This window comes from Myxocyprinus asiaticus, chromosome 25 (genome assembly GCF_019703515.2).
Source record: "Myxocyprinus asiaticus isolate MX2 ecotype Aquarium Trade chromosome 25, UBuf_Myxa_2, whole genome shotgun sequence".
Taxonomy (NCBI): domain Eukaryota; kingdom Metazoa; phylum Chordata; class Actinopteri; order Cypriniformes; family Catostomidae; genus Myxocyprinus; species Myxocyprinus asiaticus.
This window is the reverse complement of record NC_059368.1, coordinates 44,605,585-44,623,927: the sequence shown is the minus strand read 5'-3', so window position 1 is coordinate 44,623,927 and position 18,343 is coordinate 44,605,585. Positions and strand designations below refer to the sequence as shown.

Here is an 18,343-nt window from a genome sequence, read left to right as displayed (position 1 = left end):
CACCCCAGCCCATCTTGGAGGTGTCTGTTGTAACCACGACGTGCCTGGAGACTGCTCTATGGGAACCCCTGCCCATAGAAATGCAAGGTCGGTCCAATGACTGAAGAGGCGGCGACAGATCGGGGTGATGGCCACGCGATGTGTCCCGCAGCGCCATGCCGATCTCGGGACTCGAGTCTGTAGCCAGTGCTGAAGCGGTCTCATATGCACCAACCCATGTGGTGTGGCCGCCGCTGAGGATGCCATATGCCCCAGGAGCCTCTGAAAAGTTTCAGTGGAACTGCTGTCCCGTGTCTGAACGCCTTCAGACAGTTCAGCACCGACTGCGCGCGCTCGTTCGTGAGGCGCACTGTCATCGAGACTGAGTCCAACTCCAAACCGAGAAAAGAGATGCTCTGAACCAGGGAGAGCTTGCTCTTTTCCCAGTTGACCCGAAGCCCCAGTCGGCTGAGGTGCCAGAGTACGAGGTCCCTGTGTGCGCACAGCAACTCTCGAGAGTGAGCTAGGATTAGCCAGTCGTCGAGATAGTTGAGGATGCGGATGCCCACTTCCCTTAGCAGGGCAAGGGCTGCCTCTACGAACTTCGTGAAGATGCAAGGGGACAAGGACAGGCCGAAAGGGAGGACCTTGTACTGGTACGCCTGGCCTTCGAAGGCAAACCGTAGGAAGGGTCTGTGTCGAGGTAAGACCAAGACGTGGAAGTACGCGTCCTTGAGGTCTACCACCGCAAACCAATATTGATGCGGACGCTCGTTAGAAATGCGTTTTTGCATCAGCATCTTGGACGGGAGTCTGTGAAAAGCCCGGTTCAGTACTCACAGGTCCAGGATTGGTCGCAACCCACCGCCTTCGGTATGATGAAGTAAGGGCTGTAGAACCCTTTCTTCATCTCGGCTGGAGGGACAGGCTCTATCACGCCCTTGCGCATAAGGGTAGCAATCTCTGCACGCAAGGTAGCGGCGTTCTCGCCCTTCACTGAGGTGAAGCGGATGCCGCTGAACCTGGGCGGGCGCTTGGCGAACTGAATCGCGTAGCCGAGTCGGGCAGTCCAGGTCAGCCAACACGATGGGTTGGAAAGCGCGAGCCACACGCCCAAACTCCGGGCGAGGGGGACCAAGGGAATGATCACTTCAGACGTACCGACTGGTGGGGCCTCACGGCGGGGCGGAGCTCGAGGTGCCACGTCGAGGGACTTCAAAGCCTTCCTCGGGTTCTTAGTGGCCGGCCGTGAGACGGGTGGCATCTGCTTCCTGCGGGGGGGCTCCACGCTGGAGCTGGTGTTGTTGCTGCAGGAGGACGCCCTTGGCGACGAGCAGACAGGGTGCGGGGTCTTAAGCTGGCCGGGGCAGGATATGTTGTAAGGCCTCTGTCTGCTGCTTCACCGACGAGAACTGCTAGGCAAAGTCCTCGACGGCATCGCCAAACAGGCCAACCTGGGAAATGGGAGTGTCAAGGAACCGTGCCATGTTGAGCCAAAGGTGGTGCTCCTGGACCACCAGGGTGGATATCGCTTGCCCTAGAGACCGCACCGTTACCTTCGTCGCCCGGAGAGCGAGGTCGGTCACCGAGCGCAGTTCCTCCATCAATCCCGGATCAGAACTACCCTTGTGCAGTTCTTTTAGAGCCTTGGCTTGGTGTACTTGCAGGAGCGCCATGGCGTGCAGGGCGGAGGTGGCTTGTCCAGCTGCACCGCAGGCCACAGTCATCAGGGACGACATAAACCTACAGGCCCTGGATGGGAGCTTCAGGCGCCCGCGCCAGGTGGCGGCACTCTGCGGACTCAAGCGCACCGCGAGCGCCTTATCCACATGGGGGATCACTGAATACCCCCTGGCCGCTCCACCATCGAGGGTAGTGAGAGCAGGGGAGCTGAAAGACCACGACCGGGCAGTAAACGGTGCCTCCCATGATCTTGTCAGCTCCTCATGCACTTCCGGAAAGAAAGGGACCGGGGCGGGGCATGGCCATGGATGGCGCCCTGAGCCTGGGAACCAATCATCAAGCCGCGAGGGTTTAGAGGAGAGTGGAGGGTTCCACTCTAGCCCAACGCTTGCGGTCCCCCGGGAAAGTATGTCCGTCATTTCCGCGTCGGTGTGAGACTGGGTGACCGTTGCCGAAGGAGGAAGCCCAGCCACAGCCTCTGCGTCAGACTGGACGAGCCCGCTCTCCGATGCTGCGCTCGATAACTCATCGTCTTCCTGGAGTCTTCGACGAGCCAGCGTTCTCGTGCAAGAGCCTGATCGCTGGGAAATGGGATGTCCGTGGGGGGATATCCTTTCTCACGAAAGCAAGCTACGACCACAACGTTGCCATTCTCGCAATAAGGACATGACTCATCCACGAATGATGTCTCCGCATTGGCAGCGCCCAGACACATAAGACAGCGATCGTGGCCGTCAGAAGCGGAGAGATAATGACCGCAACCAGGAATAACACACAAAAGGAAAGGCATCTTTAAAAAGACGTTCTGTGTGTGTGCCGCTCTTTTTGTGAATGAAAATATACTCTTTTAGAATATACTCTCTTATTTTCGCTCTGCTGAAGCACCCGGGGCGTTCTCTGCACTCCACGGGTGCAGAGGGGGACAAGCCGCTGATATGTGCCATAAATCCAGCAGTTTTGAGGTGCGTCTTTTGGAGGGAATTGAATTCAGTGCACTGAATACAACCGTTCGGCTCCGAAGAGAAAATCTGAATAGTGGTTGCATACCAGCTCCTTTTATACCCGTATGTCCGGGGGAGTGGCATGCAAATTCCACTCGGCAATTCTCATTGGCCTTTTTAAAAAAAAAAGCAGAGGTTTTTGGGGCTCCCAAGAGTGACCCCTAGTGTCACTACATCAACACAAAGTCGAGTGAGTGGCAGATAGGGAACTGAGGTTATATCAGAATTCTTCATATTTTTGTGAACAATACAGCATTGGAAGAGACAGATTACATCAAGCGTAGATTTTCTATCCATTTTTATTAAACAATGTGTTGGTATGATTGACAATTGTGGAAGTCCTTTTCTCTGTCGGGGATGTAGAATGATTCTTATGTTGCAGAAGAGAATGCATTGTCATGCACTCACACACACATCCAGCAGCATCCACATCTGACACTACTTGCCTTGCTGTCACAGTCGCTCATGCCCTGAGAACAGGATGTGGTCTGATCTGCATTGTTGCATGCACAAAGCAATCCCTGATGCAATGCCTTCTAAAGCTACTTTTTGTGTTGTCTAGTCAATGCTTTACTTGTGTGCTACAATAATGCAATGCATTTGAATTATTTGAATTATTATATTTATATTTATTTAAATATAATTAATTATATATTGAATCGTTTTTATTTTGGGGCCTTTGTTAGGAATATTGTGGGATCTATGTAAGTGAAGCTCAATCGACAGTATTTGTGGCATAATGTTGATTACCATAGAAAATAGTTTTAACTCGTTCCTCATTTATTTGAAAATGTGTGTTCCAGTGAGACACTTACAATGGAAGTCAATGGGGGTCAATCTGTAAACATCAAAATACTCACAGTTTCAAAAGTATAGACACAAGACATAAACAATGTGTGTGTTAACATGATTTTAGTGATAAAATCACTTATTAACCGCATCTGTGTAAAGTTATAGACAATGTACAGCTTGGTTGCCATGACGATGTAATGTCAACATGACTGTAAAAATTACAATTTAAACAACTTTACAGCTCAAATAATAAATGAGTTTTAACAGAAGAATTAATGTAAGTGCTTTTATAAAATGATAAGCTTCATATTTCTGCCTTTAAACCCTCAAAAAATTTACTCCATTGACTTGCATTGTAAGTGTCTCACTGGAACACAGATTTTTGCCTTTTTTTAAGAGTCGAAATTAATTTTTGTGATTATCAACATTACGCCACAAATGCTGTCGATTGACCTTAACTTGTATTAAACCTGGAATATTCCTTTTAACTACTGGTTTGAACAGATTATTTCAGTTCATGATGGTTTGATTCTTCTTCTTTTTTTAGCAAATGTTTGAAGTGGCATTGAATGACAAATTAAAATGAAATACTGCTCTTTATATAGTAATGCTTCATTTTCTCATGACAAAATGAAGTTTTAGGAATTGCTCAGATGTTCGAGCAGTTGAGTGTTTATGTAGCAGTGTGCGGCTCACACACGTACAGCACATCTCTCTGCTGTTGTTACACCTCACATAGTTTGCCGAAATGAATTTGAGAGAATGATTTCTTCCCTGCTCTGTCCCTGGCAGTGCTGGAGCCGGCCGGACAGGATGTTACATTGTGATTGACATCATGTTGGACATGGCAGAGAGAGAGGGTGTGGTGGACATCTATAACTGCGTCAAAGCTCTGCGCTCCAGGCGAATCAACATGGTGCAGACTGAAGTATGTGGCAGGCGTGTTAACCTGTTTTAAACATGATCCTCCATCCTATTCATTGAATGAGTTGTCATAAAAGCCTTCTGGATTACAACATTCCTTTTCATTATTGTTATTAATTATTATTATTTTTCATATTTTAGGATAGTCGTGTATGTAGTATAGTGACCAAATAATGTTAAACAGAATAATCTTATATTTCACTTTCTTCAAAGTAGACTGCAGCTCTGCACATTCTCTTGAGCAGCAATTTATCTTTGTTTAAAAAAATAATTTCAAGTTTTTTTAAGCACAAGCTTTGAGATTAAAAGGATTTGAGATCCCGAGAAACATAAATTCAATCAAGTGTGTTCAACCTTTTAATTGATAGGTTGTGTGTAGATAACACTCACAATGACACACCCCGGTTTCCCTCTGACCCTCAGGAACAGTATATTTTCATCCACGATGCCATTCTGGAAGCGTGTTTGTGCGGCGAGACGGCGATTCCCGTTTGTGAATTCAAAGCTGCTTACTATGACATGATCCGCATCGACTCTCAGAGCAATTCCTCTCACCTCAAAGACGAATTTCAGGTAAACATTGCTATGAAAACATTCCCTGAATCAGTATTTTTGTTTTGTTTTCTAAACATCCTTAAAGGGGTAGTTCACCCAAAAATGCGGCTTATGTGCGACTTTCTTCTGCTGAACACAAATGAAGATTTTTAGAAGAATATTTCAGCTCTGTAGGTCCATACAATGCAAGTGAATGGTGACCAGACATTTGAAGCTCCAAAAAGCACATAAAGGCAGCATAAAAGTAATCCATATGACTCCAGTGGATTAATTAATGTCTTTTAAAGCAGAATGCTAGGTGTGTGTTAGAAATAGATCAGTATTTGACCCTCAACACTGGAGCCCCGCAGGGCTGTGTTATCAGCCCACTACTGTATTCCCTGTACACACATGACTGTGTGGCAACACATAGCTCCAATGCCATCATTAAGTTTGCTGATGATATGACGGTGGTAGGTCTGATCACTGACAATGATGAAACAGCCTACAGAGAGGAGGTGCACACCCTGACACACTGGTGTCAGGAGCACAACCTCTCCCTCGAGGTCAGTAAGACAAAGGAGCTTGTGGTGGACTTCAGAAGAAAAGACAGAGAACACAGTCCCATCACCGTCAATGGAGCACCGGTGGAGAGAGTCAGCAGCTTCAAGTTCCTGGGTGTCCACATCACTGAGGAACTCATATGGTCCATCCACACTGAAGTCGTTGCGAAGAAGGCTCATCAGCGCCTCTTCTTCCTGAGATGGCTGAGGAAGTTTGGAATGAACCGCCACATCCTCACACGGTTCTACACCAGCACTGTAGAGAGCATCCTGACTGGCTGCATCTCCGCCTGGTACGGCAATAGCACCGCCCACAACCGCAAAGCACTGCAAAGGGTGGTGCAAACTGCCAGACACATCATCGGAGGTGAGCTTCCCTCCCTCCAGGACATATATACAAGGCGGTGTGTGAAAAAAGCTCGGAGGATCATCAGAGACTCCAGCCACCCGAGCCATGGGCTGTTCTCACTGCTACCATCAGGTAGGCGGTATCGCAGCATCAGGACCCCCACCAGCCGACTACATGATAGCTTCTTCCCCCAAGCAATCAGACTTCTGAACTCTTGATCTCCCACGATCAAAATACATCAGCACTGCACTTTATTACTCATATCTCACACCGGACTGTCATAAATTATATTATTATTATTATTATATTATATTCTCTCTTAATAACTGACTATCAACCGACAGCCTGAATGTCAATACAGTACAATACTGTATATTCTATATATACTATATATACTTTTTTATTTTTTATTTTTATTGAATAAAGTGTATCTATATTGTGTGTATTGTATACTGTACAGTGTATGTTATTATTTGTATATTGTGTTGTGTGTAATTATGTGTATATTAGACTTTAAATTGTGTTGTGTTAATTTGATGTTATTGTAAATTGGTATATGTCTCATCACTGTCACGACTGCTATGTTGATCGGAACTGCACCCAAGAATTTCACACACCATTGCACTTGTGTATATGGCTGTGTGACAATAAAAGTGATTTGATTTGATTTATTTAAAACTTTTTTTACAAAAAATTCCAAGATGGTGCTGCAGTTGACGTATCCAACCAGCCGAATGAGGCATCTATGGATGATTACTATGCTCCTCTGTTGTAAACAAAATTGCGCTTCCGTATTTTTTTGTATTTCATGCGTCAGTTCTCTCATGAACTTGCCAACACGCTTACGTCATGCAAGAGACAGCGTGTATTCGACCCTCGTGAATTATTTGTAAAAAAAAAAAAGTTTTAAATACTGATCTGTTTCTTAAACAAACCTAGCGTTCTGCTTTAAAAGACATTAATTAATCCACTGGAGTCATATAGATTACTTTTAAGCTGCCTTTATGTGCTTATTGGAGCTTCAAAGTTCTGGTCACCATTCACTTGCATTGTATGGACCTACAGAGGTGAAATATTCTTCTAAAAATCTTCATTTGTGTTATGCAGAAGAGAGAAAGTCATACACATCTGAGATGGCATGAGGGTGAATAAATGATTTGAGAATTTTCATTTTCGGGTGAACTATCCCTTTTAAACAAGATGCATTTAATTTAAATGCAAAATGGCAAGTTTATTACTATATATTATTATTATTTAAATAAATAATAATGATTATTATTTTATTATTTTTTCTTGTTTTAAGCACAAGGCTAAACAAATTAGGTAAGGTTTTTTTATTTTTCCTGCAAAACAACACAAGAAAAATGCTGATTCAGAAAGGGATTTTTTTTTCCTGTGTATTTTTGGACCGCTCAAAATTGCTCCCGTTCTCAGCATATTAGCCCTTAACCTCAGCTGCCATTGTGCTGTCTTTTGACCCTGAATGTCCTGCCCTGTCCAGACGCTGAACTCTGTGACCCCTCAGCCCCAGCCCGAAGACTGCAGCATCGCTCTGCTTCCGCGAAACCACGACAAAAACCGTTTCATGGACAACCTCCCTCCAGACCGCTGCCTGCCTTTCCTCATCACCATCGACGGAGAGAGCAGTAACTACATCAACGCAGCGCTCATGGATGTAAGTATTCCTCCATGTGATCAGAGGTCTCCCTCCCTCTCTATTCCTCTGTCTCCTGTATGTTAGACACAGAAAGCTAGAGACAAATCCAGGTGGTGAGTCCTTGTGATTGTTGGCCAATTTTAAACCCATTCCCTGATGGTAGTTGACATGCCAGTCATTGATATGATTATTCATCTTGAATAAATAAAGAATTGAAATTATTTTGGAATATTCTGTAGCCCGTACAACATATAATTCTTTCTGATGGCTGCATGTGGTCCTAAATTGAACTTTCTTTCATTTGGGTGTTCAAAAGTCCAAACTATCTTTAATGACATTATTAGAAAGGGCGAGGTAAGTGGAACTGTGAATCTTTTGCTTTGAACTGTTAATTTTGTCATTTATTAAAGGAAAAGTTCACCCAAAGAGGAACAGTCTGTCATTTACTCACCATCACGTTTTTTCTTTCTTACGTTGAACACAAAAGAAGACGTTAGGCAGAATGTCCAGGCTGCTCTTTTCCATACAATAAAAGTGAATGGGATAGAGGTAGACCGATATATCGATTTTACAGATTAATTGGTGCCGATAGTTGCTTTTTGGAGCTATCGGTTATCTGCAAAAATCTATGGAGATAGATGCAGAAAGTTTTTTCATCATTTTGTATTTTCAAAATAAGAGTCCCCGGTGTGTTTCGGGCTTGTTTATGCTTAAAAAGTCCCACCTTATGCACCAACTCTTCATTTTGTTTCTGCTTATTTTGGGGGATTTTGGTTGAACAATGAACTGAATCTGGGATTTTATTCATTTAGGACTCTTTGTCAGTGCCTGTCATAGAAAGGGAAGAATAAGACATTTTATTTTATTTTTTTTACATTCTATTAATACATTTTAAAAACTATTGGCCTTAGTTATCGGTATCTGCAAAATCCACTATCAGTCTAGAATGGGAACTGGGGTTGTTTATCGCAAGACACGAGAAACAATGATGTGACTTATGCCAAACTTGGTACCTCAAAATACGGCAAAAACGATGCAACATTTTTGAATTATTTTTCCCATAGAATGTGAACAAAGCACAGATACATTTGAGAGCTGTGGCGAAGGGGAAGATTTGATTAACAGCAACTTTAATTCCGTTCTGTTCGTCACAAAGCTATCATTTGGTTTCAGAAACTTGGAATATAGCACACAGGTCATATGGACTACCTTTATGATGCTTTTTGGAGCTTCACAGCCCCTGGTTACTGTATGCTTTAATTGTATGGAAAGAGCAGTGTGAACATTCTTTAGAATTTCTTTTTTTGTGTTCCACGGAAGGAAGACACTAGGGTGAGTAAATTGTGACAGAATTTTCAGTAGCATGATTGTTTTAAAAACTCATTTAAAAATGCAATGCAATTTATTTAGTATCCAATTTCATTTGCAGAGTGTCAACGCATCCATCTCCTGGTGGTCTATTTGTCGTGGCTGTTTGTGCATAATATAGTGAATTAGGTTGTGTCAGCATTTGTATCGTGTCTTTCAGAGTTTACATTCTGTATATCTGGGAAATTGTTCATTCAGTAATGTCTTTACGTAGCTTCCACAAATTATACAGGTCACAGCCCATGACCTTTGACCCTGGGAGATGGTGCTATACCAGCCATAACCAGCTAGAATAACAGCAGATACAAAACGGTTGTGATTTTAGAGGGTAATTCTAAATCGCTTCCTCGTACGCTTCACAAACTCTTGGACTTTTTTTAACCAAGCCGTCAGAAGAATATCAGGTAATTTCTGATTCAGTTCTGCCTCTGTTAGACTGGATTTGTTTCATGGCTTTAGTGGTATGTCAGCACTTTCCATTCAACCTCTCTTTATTGGGTTTGCTTGAGCATGCAAAGAAAAATGAATGCATTGTATCACATAAAGATATAAACATTCATCACGTCCGCACATTTAAATAGACACTTGCACACGTGCACATACACGTTTCTATCGTTCTGTCATGTCTGAATGGATCACTGTGGTCCTTGCATGATCATACTCATTCACACGTCATACATGTTCACATCATCTTGAAAAAGGTTGTGTCTTTATCTTGGTTGTGTGTCGCAAATGAAAGTGCTCCCAGGAAATGCATTATGTTCTGTGTCCCACAGAGCTACAGGCAGCCGGCTGCATTCATCGTGACGCAGCACCCGTTACCCAACACAGTGAAGGACTTCTGGAGGCTAGTGTATGACTACGGCTGCACATCCATCATCATGCTGAACGAGATCGATCTGGCCCAGGTGAGATAAACCTCACCCAGTGTTGGGAAATAATGAAAAGTAGTGACATTACTAACTTAACAACCAATTTTTCAGTATGTGACAGCAGTTCCACTGTTTTCAAAATGAAGTAATGTGTTTGGCATGACAAAACAGTACATTGCTGTTTTTAAATACATTTGTGTAAGCAGCCTTGCAGCTGAGCAAACTTAGCTAATAATTAGGGCTGTCAATGTAACAATTAACTTTAGTGTGATTAATTATATAAAAAATAACATGTAAATAAAATTGACGCAATTAATCATGCCTCCTGACCTGTATGTGAATTTCATAATGAAAGAATGTATTTTCATATCATCGGAGCAATTCAAGCTTGAAGTACATGCAAGTTTGTGTTTTTCCGAGGCGTGTCAACGGGGGGCAGTCAGCATACCTCAACAAACCTAAAAACAAAAAAGCCACAGAAAGAGAGCTGCTCACACAGGATGCCAGACACCATTTTCAGAATTTCAACTACTTTTAACTCAACACAGCATACTAAATATGTGGCGTTTCTAATGCTGAAAACCATTAAGATGCTCTAAAAGCATTTGTCTGACACAGACAAATCAGTACATTAACCAACAATTGAAAATAGCACAAATAGATTGCAAGAAAGCATCCTGTGAGAACAGGATAGACGTACACTACTGGTCAAAAGTTTTGAAACACTTGACCGAAATGTTTCCCATGATCTTAAAAATCATTTGATCTGAAGGCGTATGCTTAAATTTTTTAAATGAGTTTTGTAGACAAAAATATAATTGTGCCACCATATGAATTTTTCATTATAAATCTAAAATTTAATTAAATTAAAAATAGTTGTTTAAATTGAAGACTTATAGACCAAATAATAAAGAAAAGCAGCATATAGATAGGAACTCCTTCAATACTGTTTAAAAAGCATCTCAGGGTGTTACCTCAAGAAGTTGGTTGAGAAAATGTCAAGAGTACATGTCTGCAAATTCTAGGCAAAGGGTGACTACTTTGAAGATGCTAAAATATAACACAGTTTTGATTTATTTTGGATTTTGTTTAGTCACACCATAATTCCCATAGTTCCATTTATGTTATTCCATAGTTTTAATGACTTTACTATTATTCTAAAATGTGAAAAAAATATATAATAAAGAACTTTGTGCATGACATGAGTAATTTTTCCAACAATTGTTTAGTGGTTCAGAAGTTTACATACACTAAGTTAACTGTGCCTTTAAGCAGCTAGGAAAATTCCAGAAAATGATGTCAAGCCTTTAGGCAATTAGCCAATTAGCCTCTGATAGGAGGTGTACTGAATTGGAGGTGTACCTGTGGATGTATTTTAAAGCCTACCTTCAAACTCAGGGCCGCTTTGCTTGACATCATGGGAAAATCAAAAGAAATCAGCCAAGACCTCAGAAAAGAAATTGTGGACCTCCACAAGTCTGGTTCATCCTTGGGAGCAATTTTCAAATGCCTGAAGGTACCACGTTCATCTGTACAAACAACAGAACGCAAGTATAAACAGCATGGGACCACGCAGCCATCATACCGCTCAGGAATGAGACACATTCTGTCTCCTAGAGATGAACGTAGTTTGGTGCGAAAAGTGCAAATCAATTCCAGAACAACAGCAAAGGACCTTGTGAAGATGCTGGAGGAAACAGGTAGACAAGTATCTATATCCACAGTAAAATGAGTCCTATATTGACATAACCTGAAAGGCTGCACAGCAAGGAACAAGCCACTGCTCCAAAACTGCCATAAAAAAGCCAGACTACAGTTTGCAAGTGCACATGGGGACAAAGATCTTACTTTTTGGAGAAATGTCCTCTGGTCTGATGAAACAAAAATTGAACTGTTTGGCCATAATGACCATCGTTATGTTTGGAGGAAAAAGGGTTAGGCTTGCAAGCCGAAGAACATCATCCCAACCATGAAACATGGAGTGGCAGCATCATGTTGTGGGGGTGCTTTGCTGCAGGAGGGACTGGTGCACTTCACAAAGTAGATGGCATCATGAGGAAGGAAAATTATGTGGTGATATTGAAGCAACATCTCAAGACATCAGCCAGGAAGTTAAAGCTCGGTCGCCAAATGGGTCTTCCAAATGGACAATGACCCCATGAATACCTCCAAAGTTGTGACAAAATGGCTTAAAGACAACAAAGTCAAGGTATTGGAGTGGCCATCACAAAGCCCTGATCTCAATCCAATTTTTTTGTGGAAATTTGTGGGCAGAACTGAAAAAGCATGTGCGAGCAAGGAGGCCTACAAACCTGACTCAGTTACTCCAGTTCTGTCTGGAGGAATGAAACAAAATTCCAGCAACTTATTGTGAAGCTTGTGGAAGGCTACCCAAAACATTGGACCCAAGTTAAACAATTTAAAGACAATGTCACCAAATATTAACAAAGTGTATGTAAACTTCTGACCCACTGGGAATGTGATGAAAGAAATAAAAAGCTGAAATAATCATTCTCTCTACTATTATTCTGACATTTCACATTCTTAAAATAAAGTAGTGATCCTAACTGACCTAAGACAGGGAATGTTTTCTACGATTAAATGTCAGGAATTGTGACAAACGAGTTTAAATGTGTTTGGCTAAGGTGTATGTAAACTTATGACTTCAACTGTATATCTATACAGTATATTTTATATATATATTGCAATTAATTTGATTAATTAATCGGCAGTTTGTGTAATTAATTTGATTAAAAAAAAATTTATCGATTGACAGCCCTAATAAGAATGAAATGCGCTCGCTTAAAATATCCTCTCTGTCTCTCATATGAAGCATTAGGAAGGTTTTTTCTGATACTTCATTTAAATAAACAGGTTAAAAAATGATACACCAAATTTTGTGTGTCCACACAGACATCATTGTGGTATTTTGTGCCAATTTATTTATTGTCATTTTGTTTATTTATTGATTGATTGATTGATTTTGGTACATTTATAAAAAATAAAAAAATAGATTTGTTAAAATTGGGCTGTTTATCACTGATTTCAACTCAGTTATTTCAATTACAGTGTTTTCTAGTTTTATTGGAGGTATTTAGTGGAAATTGATCATTTTCCAAATAAAGAAAAAAATATGTATGTCATCTTATTGTTTTTGTCTCTTCTTCGATTTTGGACACCGGCTCGAACACAGTGTCGATGGAAAACGGTGGTCTGTGTGTGTGCGTGTGTGTGTGTGTGTGTGTGTGTGTGTGTGTGTGTGTGTTTGATTACTGAATAGTGTAATCTGTGTTTACAGGGTTGTCCTCAGTACTGGCCAGAAGAGGGGATGCTAAGATACGGTCCTGTACAGGTAGACTGCATATCCTGTTCCATGGACTGTGATGTCGTTAGTCGTCTTTTCAGGATATGCAACCTGACCAGGGTGAGTTTTTTCCACAACATTTTGCTATTGGTTATTTTGGCAAAGCAACAACCCACAGAGCACATACATCTCTCGGGGTCACACTGTAAGTGCATTTATATATGTACGTGTGTTGTGTTTGTCCAAAGCCTCAGGAAGGCTACTTGATGGTCCGTCAGTTCCAGTACCTGGGATGGGCGGGACATAGGGAAGTCCCCGCCTCCAAGCGCTCCTTCCTCAAACTGATCCTCCAGGTGGACAAATGGCAGGAGGAATGCGAAGAAGGGGATGGACGGACCATTATACACTGCCTGTGAGTGTACACGTGTAATGAACACCAGTGATTGTGGTAGCCTAGTGATTAAAGGACTTAGGGGCCCTTCAGACTGAACGCATTGAACCTTTGATAGAGATCAGGGTTTTGTTTGAGGCAATTAATAACAAGCAAACAATATCAGAGCACAATTGTGTATTCCACTTTATTCGCAAAGTTATATCAGTGAAATTATCAGTGTGTTGATCAGATGACCCCTTCCTGTCTGAACTAGCGATTACAGACAGGTCTTTGTGTGCCATATGAATCAGATGCACAGTGAACAGACTGTGGGCATTCCATATGATGCTGAGACTACATGTTTGACCATAAAAGTGTGCTAAATGAGAATGAAGTGTATGCACAAACTCTTACATCATCTGTCTCTGTAGGAACGGAGGAGGTCGCAGTGGCATGTTCTGTGCCATCAGTATTGTGTGTGAAATGATAAAGCGTCAGAATGTGGTGGATGTCTTTCATGCTGTGAAGAGTCTGCGGAACAGCAAGCCCAATATGGTGGACAGCCCGGTATGAACAGCACCTCTTATACATTAACATCTACTGAACACTCTGTTATATCAGCTTTAATTATTCCTTTTTTTTTTTTCACCCAATTTGGAATGCCCAATTCCCAGTGTGCTTTTAAGTCCTCGTGGTCACGTAGGGATTCGCCTCAATCGGGGTGGTGGAGGACGAATCCCAGTTGCCTCCGCATCTGAGACCATCAACCCGCGCATCTTATCACGTGGCTTGTTGAGCGCGTTGCCACGGATACATAGCGCGTGTGGAGGCTTCACGCCATCCACCACGGCATCCACGCTCAACTCACCACGCGCCCTACCGAGAATGAACCACATTATAGCGACAACGAGGAGGTTACCCCATGTGACTCTACCCACCCTAGCAACCGGGCCAATTTGGTTGCTTAGGAGACCTGGCTGGAGTCACTCAACATGCCCTGGGATTTGAACTAGCGAACTAGCGAACTCCAGGTGTTGTAGCCAGCGTCTTTTACCACCGAACTACCCAGGCCCCCCTAGCTTTAATTGTTTTGATCAAATTTTGATATTTCATTATTTATGCAATGGCTCATTTGGTCCATTTAAGAAATTATGTCACCATTGTCATCAGGCCTAATCATTTATTTGAATAAAATCTCTCCAAATCTGAAATAAAAACATTATACTCAAGTACATATACTTTTATAGCAAATACCTTTAACAGTCTTTAAACAGACTTACAAATTACAGAATCAAGCACCTTAATTTAAAACAAGACTGTATATTTGTAACTTTTAATAAGTCTATCTAAAGTCAATATGAAATGCCATTCGCAACCCATTTTATTTCTGTGTAATGTGAGATTTCGGTAACACTTTAACATTAATGTTCCCTTTGTTAAAGATTTATAAAGGGGTTCATTAATGACTAATAAGTCATTTACAAATACATATCAAATAACTGAAATACAGTTATAACCACATGAATAAAAAGGTCAACTTTAATGTAAAACTTGCCAGATAGTAAGCTATTTTACCTCACAGGTTATAAATACTTAATAAATACACATATTCATACTTGCATTCAGATTTGAAAAAGAATTACAGTAAAATCATTTATAATACAGTATATATATATATATACTTATATAATATAAGTATGAATTTGTATTTATATACAGGACTTTGCAAGAGTTTGTGAAAAATTTGGTATAGTGCTGATTTTCTTTTAGAAAATGGAAAGACATTTTATATTCATTTACGTGATAATAAGTGAAGTATATATCTTTATATATACAGTATATATATACACCGATCAGCCACAACATTAAAACCACCTGCCTAATATTGTGTAGGTCCCCTTTGTGCCGCCAAAACAGCACCAACCACATCTCAGAATAACATTCTGAGATTATATTCTTCTCACCACAATTGTACAGAGCGGTTATCTGAGTTACCGTAGACTTTGTCAGTTTGAACCAGTCTGGTCATTCTCTGTTGACCTCTCTCATCAACAAGGCATTTCCGTCCACAGAACTGCCGCTCACTGGATGTTTTTTGTTTTTGGCACCATTCTGAGTAAATTCTGGAGACTGTTGTGTGTGAAAATCCCAGGAGATCAGCAGTTACAGAAATACTCAAACCAGCCCATCTGGCACCAACAATCATCCATGTGATTATCTAATCAGCCAATCATGTGGCAGCAGTGCAGTGCATAAATTCATGCAGATACAGGTCAGGAGCTTCAGTTAATGTTCAGATCAACCATCAGAATGGGGAAAAAAATTAGATCTCAGTGATTTGGACCGTGGCATGATTGTTGGTGCCAGATGGGCTGGTTTGAGTATTTCTGTAACTGCTGATCTCCTGGGATTTTCACACACAACAGTCTCTAGAAGTCTACATATACTGTAGATATAAATTCATGACTGTAATGTTTTGACTCACTCTTGTTGTCACTTTCCTTGTTACATTGATGTCAAAAGAATGGTGCTGTTCCAACATAACTAGTCCTAGTTAGCTAAAGTCCTCTCATGCTCATTCACAGCAGATATCATATAACACAGCCTAATGACCAATAAACCATAAAGAACTTTGTGTACATACATTTCAAATGTTGGTAACTCATTAATGAATTCTTTATATGTGTCTACTTCACATTAAGGTATATTTTCATAGGATACTAATGTTGAATAAGTTTTATAAAGCTCTTATATCATTTGAGGTAAAATAGTTCACTATTTGGCAAGTATTGCATGAAAGTCACCCTTTTTATTCATGTCGTTATAACCACATATCAGTAGTTTATAATGCATTTGTAAATGGATTATTAACAATTAATTAACCCCTTTATAAACTCTTAGCAAAGAGAATATTATATATTAATGAACACACACTGATGAATGATACACTTTTTGACCAGGAACAAGTATTATAAAAGTAAATAGGGTCAATTGGAGTAAGTAAATAAATGGTAAATATGAAAGAGACTTGTTTTGTGAGATTCTTATCAGTGGTTCATATTTCGTGATAAACTGTTGTGGCTTCGAATAGATCCCCACTTCCTTTGCACAGTTTACACCTGCACTCAAATTGAAGTCACCTCTTTAAAGACAAAGCCACATTGCTTCTGTGAAAGGTCAGGGTTTCAACAACAGTGCTCTGGATAGCATTCATCAGTGCCACAGACTGAATTTACGTTATGTTGTTTGACAGTAAGGCTTATTATTTCCATGTTGCTTTGTAGGAGCAGTACCGTTTTTGCTACGATCTGGCCCTGGAGTACATCGAGACGTCATAATGCAGATATCATCTCACATGGACACATCTCTGTGTCTGAGCAGCTGATTGTGTTGAAGCATTATTTCATATTTGGGTGCTGTGTAAATGTCTCCATTTGTAAATTCGCTGTGTCAAGTTTTAAGGGGTTCAAGTGCCGGAAACCTAGTTTAAGATAAGTTTTTTTTTTTTTCTTTCTTTTTTTTTCTAGTTTGTCTGTGCAGCCGTTGTAAACACTAAGGCCGAGCTGTTGCATGCTGGAAACGCTCATTTGTGTGTGTTTCTGTTAATAAAAAATGTAGATGGACATTGCTTTTTAAAAAAACAAAAACATATTTTTAGTCATTGATCAAGTGCTGGCATGTAACTTTGGCTCGGGATGTTTGCGTTATGCATTAATGGCTGGCTTACTATGTTTTATTTCGTTTTTTTGTAGCAGATGATGACCATAAGCCAAAGACTTGTGTAAATATGTCTATAGGAATGAAGCACATTGTTTGTATTTATTGTTTACTTGCATTTTTGAAAGCTTAAAACAATCATTGTCATTCCCCATTTAGCATAAATTTACACTGTAAACACTCTTTGTAGATTTTTATGTATGAGGCGGATTAAAGTAGTGTTATTTTTTGTTGTATTTAAATTGTATTTTCTTTTTTTAATTTGTAATCTTCTATGTGTTAATGTGGTTTGTTTAACGGAACTGATTGTGAATGATTCTTCACTGAAGAGATCTCCCAGAGGGAGTCTGGAGGAAAAAGAAGAGCACTATTTTTTCCTGATGTTTTCACATTTGTATTGTGCTGGTATTGTGCATTCAATGAAGTGTACGCATTATTCTAGTGTATTTAGGATCAAAGCCAATTTAAGAGACATTTTATAGGGGGAAAAAAAATCCATCATGTGAAATAAGTTATGTATTTTTTGTCTGTAGTTGTTGGCTTTATGGCTGTAATACAATATCAAATAGTCAAAATACTTTGAATAAAAAACATGTTAAGGAATTAGTTTCCTCCAATTTTTTACTTGTGTTAAAAATGGGTGTTATTGGAATTTAAGATTTCCTCATTACTTCATATTGATGGAAAACCCACAATAAATCGCACACTTTGTCACAGATACATACACTACAAGTCAAACGTTTAGACACATTCTTTATTATTACTATTTTCTACACCAGTACTTATATTTACTATAAGTCATCGAAACTATGAAATAACACAAATGGAAGGGAAAATGATGCAAATTTGAAACAAACTACATTTTATATTATAAATGTTTTATACTTCTAGATTCCAGCTGTGCCCACTTTGTTCATTCTCTCTACCAGCTTCATGAGTATTGATATTAATATTAAACGGTATTGAAGGAGTTCTCATGTATCCTGGGCACTTGATTGGCACTTAAAATGTTACTTTTGTAATGAAATATTTAGGCACATTTTATGTTTGTTTAAAAAGCAATTCCAAGCATCCAAGCATAAGCCTTTAGGTCAAAAGGTTTTTAAAACCAAACATAAATTCAATTAAGTGTGTCCAAAAATATAACTGTTAGTGTTCTGCAATTATTTGATCCCTGTCTGTTTTGGCTTATATTTGGCCCTCAGATATCATGATGTTCAGTCTGGC

At 40.5% G+C, this 18,343-nt stretch overlaps 1 protein-coding gene across 6 annotated transcripts in view; it reads left to right on the top strand.

The window, feature by feature from the left end:
• The window catches only part of LOC127415775 (receptor-type tyrosine-protein phosphatase kappa-like), a 300,986-nt gene extending 283,273 nt beyond the window's left edge, over nucleotides 1–17,713 (top strand). For all 6 annotated transcript variants that reach the window (XM_051654679.1, XM_051654680.1, XM_051654681.1 and 3 more), the window contains 8 exons: nucleotides 4,248–4,383; nucleotides 4,803–4,952; nucleotides 7,327–7,500; nucleotides 9,627–9,758; nucleotides 13,021–13,146; nucleotides 13,275–13,438; nucleotides 13,831–13,966; nucleotides 16,684–17,713. In XM_051654679.1, the coding sequence (XP_051510639.1) occupies nucleotides 4,248–4,383; nucleotides 4,803–4,952; nucleotides 7,327–7,500; nucleotides 9,627–9,758; nucleotides 13,021–13,146; nucleotides 13,275–13,438; nucleotides 13,831–13,966; nucleotides 16,684–16,737 (1,072 nt within the window). In that variant the 3' untranslated portion in view covers nucleotides 16,738–17,713. The remainder of the gene's footprint in view (nucleotides 1–4,247; nucleotides 4,384–4,802; nucleotides 4,953–7,326; nucleotides 7,501–9,626; nucleotides 9,759–13,020; nucleotides 13,147–13,274; nucleotides 13,439–13,830; nucleotides 13,967–16,683) is intronic.
• Nucleotides 17,714–18,343: the final 630 nt, after the last annotated feature.